Source organism: Apium graveolens, unplaced genomic scaffold (genome assembly GCF_009905375.1).
Source record: "Apium graveolens cultivar Ventura unplaced genomic scaffold, ASM990537v1 ctg615, whole genome shotgun sequence".
NCBI lineage: Eukaryota > Viridiplantae > Streptophyta > Magnoliopsida > Apiales > Apiaceae > Apium > Apium graveolens.
Window position 1 is genome coordinate 1 of NW_027419244.1, and position 9,205 is coordinate 9,205.

Consider the following 9,205-nt stretch of genomic DNA (forward strand, 5'->3'; position numbering starts at 1 on the left):
AGGCGGGTGTTCAAGGGATGAGTCGGGCTTCACTTTGGTAGACTTTAATCGGTTTGGGCATGAAGATGATCCCTTTATACTCGGTATACAAGTTAAACAGGTTTTCTATATTCGAGATCCCGATGATTCTAGGTGGTCCATTATTCTTCAAGGCAAGCGACACATACTTGGAATTGATGATGTTGAAGATGAGGACGAGTATAATCAATTTGATGAAAATCCCCCTTTCTCAAGTGGTCTACCTACTACATTTAGGGAAGACAATATAGATATAAATTATGCACGAAATGACCATGATGAAGGGTTGTGGATTGATCGTCAAGTATGAGTTTTACCAACTCCCAGTTAGTTAAGGTATTTTTTATAAAATTTCGATTGGGATCACTGTTTATCCATGTGTAAAATCTTATACACAATCTGGTACGCAAAATTTGATTGTTAGTTTTTTTTAATAATTTATCCTGCTTAGTATATGTTTAATGTCATGCTTAGACATGCTTTCTTATTTAAACATATTTTTGGATACTTTGTAGATAATTTGAGAGAAAGATTCTACTACAGTGTGCGGATGTGTGCTAAACTATACGGGGGATTCAGGTCATTAATCAATGCAGCACATTAGTTCTTTATATTGCGTGAAAAGATACTAAGGTCAAAGATAATAATAAGAGTGAACCTTATAGGCATGGGCAAATGCACACTCGTTACACCTATATACATAGCTTGTAAAGAATGCAATTCAAGTTTTCTAGTCTTATTTTATTAAATGAAGCATTCTGATTTTTTGTTAAGTAGAATCATCTCATTCTGTGTTTGGAAAATCAATTATTCTTTCAAAAATTGATAGTTTAATATTATTTTGTAAAGTTCTTTCCTTTTGCTTGTGTATTTTTAATAAGCCTGCATAGATAAATTGAAAATAAGAGCAGGATGAGCACGCTTTTGATAGCCTAAAATCATCCTTTTCTGACCTTGTCACCATATAAATCGAAGAGATAGAATCCGTAGTAGTTTGTCAAACTCTTGCCAGTTTTAAGACAGTAAATTGCGAGGGAATTTGAAGCAAGTAGTATGGAATATCACATGTCGTGGGTAATATAGGTGAATGTCTACAGTTTCTTTGCATGAAATTATTCTAGTTCTGAGGCTGCCTAAATTGTGTTTGTGTAGATCTGTGGTTAGCTGATTGTTATCTTATAATTTCAAAGGAATTTTCTCCAGTGATTTAAGTACCTCTGTCAAATTATTTTAACAATGTGATTTTTTACGTGCAGAATAGAAGTCAGCTGGTAGCTGGGTGTCCCGAGGTACCCATTTTTCATGTGCTGAACACTGGAAAATTAACACTAAAAAACCAAATCAGTTCCTGATATATATAAAACGGAAAAAGGTTGTTTGGAAGGGGGACTTCCTTGTCAATTCTGCGGAAAGTATAAGTTTGCTTCCTTTTTTGTTGTAATTAATCAGGATTTTGTTGTCATTAATCAATTAATAAGGTCAAAGATAATAATAAGAGTGAACCTTATAGTCATGGGCAAATGCACACTCGTTAAACCTATACATAGCTTGTAAAGAATGCAGTTCAAGTTTTCTAGTCTTATTTTATTAAATGAAGCATTCTGATTTTTGGTTAAGTAGAATCATCTGATTCTGTGTTTGGCAAATCAATTATTCTTTCTAAAATTGTTAGTTTAATATTATTTTGTAAAGTTCTTTCCTTTTTGCTTGTGTATTTTTAATAAGCCTGCATAGATAAATTGAAAATAAGAGCAGGGTGAGCACGCTTTTGATAGCCTAAAATCATCCTTTTCTGACCTTGTCACCATATAAATCGAAGAGATAGAATCCGTAGTAGTTTGTCAAACTCTTGCCATGGTTAAGATAGTAAATTGTGGAGGGAATTTGAAGCAAGTAGTATGGAATCTCACATGTCGTGGGTACTATAGGTGAATGTCTACAATTTCTTTGCATGAAATTATTTTAGTTCTGAGGCTGCCTAAATTGTGTTTGTGTAGATCTTTGGTTAGCTGATTGTTATCTCTTATAATTTCAATGTAATTTTCTCCAGTGATTTAAGTACCTCTGTCAAAGTAATTTAACAATGTCATTTTTTATCTGCAGAACAGAAGTCAGCTGGTAGCTGGGTGTCCCGAGGTACCCATTTTTTTGTGCAGAACAATGGCAAATTAATTTAACAATGTGATTTTCTCCAGTGATTGTTTTCTGTGTGTTATGTATGTGTTTAAGTACAATAAATTGACAAAACCTGATAGTGCTGATAGAGCATGCATGCATATGTGACATAGCACATAAAGAATTAACACTTAAAAACCAAATCAGTTCTTGAGTATATATAAAACGGAAAAGGGTTGTTTGGAAGTTCCAGGGGGACTTCCTTGCCAATTCTGCAGAAAGTATAAGTTTGCTTCCTTTTTTGTTGTAATTAATCAGGATTTTGTTGTCATTAATCAATTAATAAGGTCAAAGATAATAATAAGAGTGAACCTTATAGGCATGGGAAAATGCACACTCATTAAACCTTAAACCTATATACATAGCTTGTAAAGAATGCAGTTCAAGTTTTCTAGTGTTATTTTATTAAATTAAGCATTCTGATTTTTGGTTAAGTAGAATCATCTCATTCTATGTTTGGCAAATCAATTATTCTTTCTAAAATGGATAGTTTAATATTATTTTGTAAAGTTCTTTCCTTTTTGCTTGTGTATTTTTAATAAGCCTGCATAGATAAATTGAAAATAAGAGCAGGGTGAGCACGCTTTTGATAGCCTAAAATCATCCTTTTCTGACCTTGTCACCATATAAATCGAAGAGATAGAATCCGTAGTAGTTTGTCAAACTCTTGCCATGGTTAAGATAGTAAATTGTGGAGGGAATTTGAAGCAAGTAGTATGGAATCTCACATGTCGTGGGTACTATAGGTGAATGTCTACAATTTCTTTGCATGAAATTATTTTAGTTCTGAGGCTGCCTAAATTGTGTTTGTGTAGATCTTTGGTTAGCTGATTGTTATCTCTTATAATTTCAATGTAATTTTCTCCAGTGATTTAAGTACCTCTGTCAAAGTAATTTAACAATGTCATTTTTTATCTGCAGAACAGAAGTCAGCTGGTAGCTGGGTGTCCCGAGGTACCCATTTTTTTGTGCAGAACAATGGCAAATTAATTTAACAATGTGATTTTCTCCAGTGATTGTTTTCTGTGTGTTATGTATGTGTTTAAGTACAATAAATTGACAAAACCTGATAGTGCTGATAGAGCATGCATGCATATGTGAATAGCACATAAAGAATTAACACTTAAAAACCAAATCAGTTCTTGAGTATATATAAAACGGAAAAGGGTTGTTTGGAAGTTCCAGGGGGACTTCCTTGCCAATTCTGCAGAAAGTATAAGTTTGCTTCCTTTTTTGTTGTAATTAATCAGGATTTTGTTGTCATTAATCAATTAATAAGGTCAAAGATAATAATAAGAGTGAACCTTATAGGCATGGGAAAATGCACACTCATTAAACCTTAAACCTATATACATAGCTTGTAAAGAATGCAGTTCAAGTTTTCTAGTGTTATTTTATTAAATTAAGCATTCTGATTTTTGGTTAAGTAGAATCATCTCATTCTATGTTTGGCAAATCAATTATTCTTTCTAAAATGGATAGTTTAATATTATTTTGTAAAGTTCTTTCCTTTTTGCTTGTGTATTTTTAATAAGCCTGCATAGATAAATTGAAAATAAGAGCAGGGTGAGCACGCTTTTGATAGCCTAAAATCATCCTTTTCTGACCTTGTCACCATATAAATCGAAGAGATAGAATCCGTAGTAGTTTGTCAAACTCTTGCCATGTTTAAGATAGTAAATTGTGGAGGGAATTTGAAGCAAGTAGTATGGAATCTCACATGTCGTGGGTACTATAGGTGAATGTCTACAATTTCTTTGCATGAAATTATTTTAGTTCTGAGGCTGCCTAAATTGTGTTTGTGTAGATCTTTGGTTAGCTGATTGTTATCTCTTATAATTTCAATGTAATTTTCTCCAGTGATTTAAGTACCTCTGTCAAAGTAATTTAACAATGTCATTTTTTATCTGCAGAACAGAAGTCAGCTGGTAGCTGGGTGTCCCGAGGTACCCATTTTTTGTGCAGAACAATGGCAAATTAATTTAACAATGTGATTTTCTCCAGTGATTGTTTTCTGTGTGTTATGTATGTGTTTAAGTACGATAAATTGACAAAACCTGATAGTGCTGATAGAGCATGCATGCATATGTGAAATAGCACATAAAGAATTAACACTTAAAAACCAAATCAGTTCTTGAGTATATATAAAACGGAAAAGGGTTGTTTGGAAGTTCCAGGGGGACTTCCTTGCCAATTCTGCAGAAAGTATAAGTTTGCTTCCTTTTTTGTTGTAATTAATCAGGATTTTGTTGTCATTAATCAATTAATAAGGTCAAAGATAATAATAAGAGTGAACCTTATAGGCATGGGAAAATGCACACTCATTAAACCTTAAACCTATATACATAGCTTGTAAAGAATGCAGTTCAAGTTTTCTAGTGTTATTTTATTAAATTAAGCATTCTGATTTTTGGTTAAGTAGAATCATCTCATTCTGTGTTTGGCAAATCAATTTTTCTTTCTAAAATGGATAGTTTAATATTATTTTGTAAAGTTCTTTCCTTTTTGCTTGTGTATTTTTAATAAGCCTGCATAGATAAATTGAAAATAAGAGCAGGGGTGAGCACACTTTTGATAGCCTAAAATCATCCTTTTTGACCTTGTCACCATGATCAATCGAAGAGATAGAATCCTTAGGTAGTTTTGTCAAACTTTGCCATGTTTAAGATAGTAAATTGTGGAGAGAATTTGAAGCAAGTAGTATGGAATCTCACATGTCGTGGGTACTATAGGTGAATGTCTACAATTTCTTTGCATGAAATTATTTTAGTTCTGAGGCTTGCCTAAATTGTGTTTGTGTAGATCTGTGGTTAGCTGATTGTTATCTCTTATAATTTCAAAGTAATTTTCTCCAGTAATTTAAGTACCTCTGTCAAGTAATTTAACAATGTGATTTTTTTATGTGCAGAACAGAAGTCAGCTGGTACGCTGGGTGTCCCGTAGGTACCCATTTTTTAAGTGCAAACACTGGCAATTAATTTAACAATGTGATTTTCTCCAGTGATTGTTTTCCTGTGTGTTAGGTCTGTGTTTAAGTACGATAAATTGACAAAACCTGATAGTGCTGATAGAGCATGCATGCATATGTGAAATAGCATATAAACGAATTAACACTTAAAAACCAAATCAGTTCCTGAGTATATATAAAAATGAAAAAGTTGTTTGGAAGTTCCAGGGGACTTCCTTGCCAATTCTGCAGAAAGTATAAGTTTGCTTCATTTTTTGTTGTAATTAATCAGGAATTTTGTTGTCATTAATCATTAATAAGGTCCAAAGATAATAATAAGAGTGAACCTTATAGGCATGGCGAATGGACACTCGTAAAACCTATATAATAGCTTGTAAGAATGCAGTTCAAGTTTTTTCTAGTCTTATTTTATTAAATGAAGCATTCTGATTTTTGGTTAAAGTAGAATCATTCTCATTCTGTGTTTGGAAAATCAATTATGCTTTCTAAAATTGATAGTTTAATATTATTTTGTAAATTTCTTTCCTTTTTGCTTGTGTATTTTTTAATAAGCCTGCATAGATAATTTGAAAATAAGAGCAGGGTGAACATGTTTTTGTTAGCCTAACAATCATCCTTTCTGACCTTGTCACCATATAAATCGAAGAGATAGAATCGTAGTAGTTTGTCAAACTCTTGCCAGTTTTAAGATAGTAAATTGCGGAGGGAATTTGAAGCAAGTAGTATGGAATCTCACATGTCGTGGGTACTATAGGTGAATGTCTACAGTTTCTTTGCATGAAAATTATTTTAGTTCTGAGGTTGCCTATAAATTGATCTTTAAATCTCTGAAGCACAATATCACAGTGTCTACACTGTGAAGCTCCAGTTTTTAAAACTTCCCAGCATTACTTTTTTCCCAAGTTTGAGTAACATAGTTTCCTCGCAACAAGCTTGCTGGTAATACTCTACGTATCTTGATTTGATTTATTTAAGTATGATAGAGTCAGTTGTTAGTATAATATGTGTGAATATGGATTGCATAAGCTGCATTTAGTTTTCTCAGACCAGCAACCACAGTTTCTTGTGAAAGAATCTAGAATTTTTCAGATGATCTTGCCTCGTGGGGTTATTAGTTACCTTAAAAAATGTTGCTTTAAATTACTTAGTTACTTAAAGTAAAGAAATTTTACTTGATACAAGTTAATGTCTGTTTAAATAGTACAATTAATTGTGTGTAACTTCGAAGTTATTACAAAAAAAGGACAAAATGTACTCACAAGCGGAAGTAGTACTTATTTATCAAGTCAAACTGCAAACCAGAATAATTGATAAACCCTCTCTCCATATTACCTGTTGAAATTTAGCCTTTTTGGTTGGAAGAAAATAGAGGGGAGGGGAGGGGAGGGTTCCTACAATAAAAAATGTGTTTGGTTCATATTTTTAGAGGGGAGGGGAATGAAGGGCCCAAAATCCCTTATATCTTATTTTGTTTCCTCCCTATTTGGGGTTTTTTGGAGGGGAGAAATTTTATTGACAAAAATGACCTTACACTTTTTTAACACTTACATATATCCTAAATGACTTATATGTAATTTTAATTATAAACCCCTCCCTTCCCCTCCTGTACCAAACATAAAAATGAGTTAAGTCCCTCCCCTCCCCTCCCCTCCCTTCCTTCAATCAAATAGAATTAATATTATATCATTTCCCTCCCCTCCCCTTCCCTCTATTAAAATTCCTCCCCTTCCCTCCCCTCCGTTGAACCAAACACAGCGTTAATCTGCAAGTCTGTTTAGGTAAAAAATTATCAATCAAACAGTCCAGTTTAGTTTTTGTGACATGCAAAGAAGAAAAGGTAGACGTGACGGGTTTTATCACTTGCAAATTGTGTCCTGTAGGCAAACTAAAGTTTTCATTAGTTAATCAAGGGTTTTCTGAATTTTAAACATAATATACTACCTTGATCCTCCTGATTTCAAGAAAATCAAGTGATACTTCATATTTGTCACCGTATATGGCATACATTTAAGAATTGTCAAGAAAATCTAATTTGAATATATTAAGTTTCACAAATATAAGAAAACTCCTTTAAGCATATTAAAATCTGAGGCCCGAGTTATTACATTAAAAAGTCAAAATTCCTATCTAAATTGATATAAACTCTAACTCTGGCTTAGTTTTGTTAATTTAAATTAGAACTAACCTTCTCTGACTCTATGTCTGCTTCTCATATATAGCTTTCTTACACTACATATTTATGTTTTAGGTGTTTTCTGTTGGCATTATTAATCTAAACTATATTTGCCAAGGTGTTTTATTTTGTTGCTGGTGTTGCTGGTTTGCAGCACTGTTTGATACATGGGACTTGGTCATTCAGCATTAGCATGTTTGTATGAGAAGTAGTGGAATAATCCGTAGTGGCATATTGTTATTAGGAAAGCTGTTGCATTAGTTCCTATTTTCCAGCTTATCTTTTGTACGCTCTTTCTATTTACATGTTATGTTCTCTTTGAAATAAAATAGTGAGTTCCAGCATATCTCTGTTTCTCTTAATTTTCATTCATAAAATTGTTTATATTGCAACATCTTGGTATCAGAGCTACACACATCTGGTGGATGCCCAAGTGTATGCCCAGACCAAGAACAATGGAGACCGAGAAAAATAAGGAGAGCACGGTTGGATTAAATTATCCCATGTTGACAAGGGGGAACTACACGGTGTGGGCCTTAAAGATGAAGGCGTGTATGGATGCACATGGAATATGGGTGGCAGTGTCACCAAAGGACCCGAAAGCTGTTGTTGAAGAAAAGAAAGACAAGATGGCATTGGCTGTTATCTATCAGGGAATCCCTGAGGATATTCTTTTGTCGATAGCGGAGAAAGAAACCGTGAAGAAGGCCTGGGAAGCAGTGAAGGTGCTTTGTCAGGGAGCAGAACGGGTGAAAACGGCTAGAATTCAAACTCTAAGATCAGAGTTTGAAGCAATGATTATGAAGGAAGGTGAATCTCTCGACGATTTTTGCCTAAAATTAAATGGACTAGTAATAAACATACGAACCCTGGGTGATGAAATGGCTGAGGCGTATGTTGTTAAAAAGGTATTGAGAGCAATGCCACATAAATTCTTGCAAATTACTTCCGCCATCGAGCAATTTGGCGATCTGGAGAAGATGAGCATTGAGGAAGTAATAGGTTCGTTGAAGGCGCATGAGGAAAGGCTCCGTGGACAACCTGATGCGAGTGGGGGCACTAATCAGTTGCTACTCACGGAGGAAGAATGAAGAAGAAGGATAAGGAGGAGAGTAAATTGCTGCTTACAAGGGAGGACTGGATTAAACGGTCCAATAGAGGTAAGATAGCTCACAGAGATTCAGGGGAAAGGAGACATTCCGAGGAAATTGTGATAAAAGTAAGGTTAGATGTTGGAATTGCCTTGGGTATGGCCATTTTGCTGCAGATTGTAAAAAGCCAAAACGCGACAAGGAGCAAAGAGAAGAAGCTAACATGGTGCAAGTGCCAGACGATGAACCAGCCCTTCTTCTGACAGAATGTGACGAAGGAGAAAAGAATGTGATGCTGATAAATGAGGAGAAGGTGAGTCCGAAAATTAACAAAGGAGCTGGTGAGGTAGTGTCAAACCTTTGGTATTTAGATAACGGAGCTAGCAATCACATGACCGGACAAAAATCAAAATTTAAGGAATTGAATGAAGAGATAAAAGGGCAGGTGAAATTTGGTGATGGCTCGTTGGTTCAGATAAAAGGAAAGGGATCGATAGCAATACAGTGCAAGACTGGGGACGAGAGGATTCTTCACGATGTATACTACATACCGGCACTTTGTAGTAACATCATCAGCTTAGGACAAATGGCTGAGGAAGGATATAAGATATCAATGAATGGAGATTTTATGTGGGTTAGAGACACGCAAGACATTCTGTTCATGAAGGTAAAAAGGTCCTTGAATCGATTATATAAGATTATAATTAATACTGGAGATGCAGGTTGTTTACTCTCGGAAGGAATTCAAGGCCAAGAATGGCTATGGCACTCAAGACTCGG

General features: G+C 34.5%; 1 protein-coding gene across 1 annotated transcript; it reads left to right on the forward strand.

Annotated features, from left to right (window-relative positions):
• The first annotated feature begins 7,789 nt into the window (after positions 1 to 7,789).
• Positions 7,790 to 8,425, forward strand: LOC141703056 (uncharacterized). Its single transcript, XM_074506670.1, has one exon. It carries the CDS (start codon positions 7,790 to 7,792, stop codon positions 8,423 to 8,425), a length of 636 nt encoding a protein of 211 aa, XP_074362771.1.
• Positions 8,426 to 9,205: the final 780 nt, after the last annotated feature.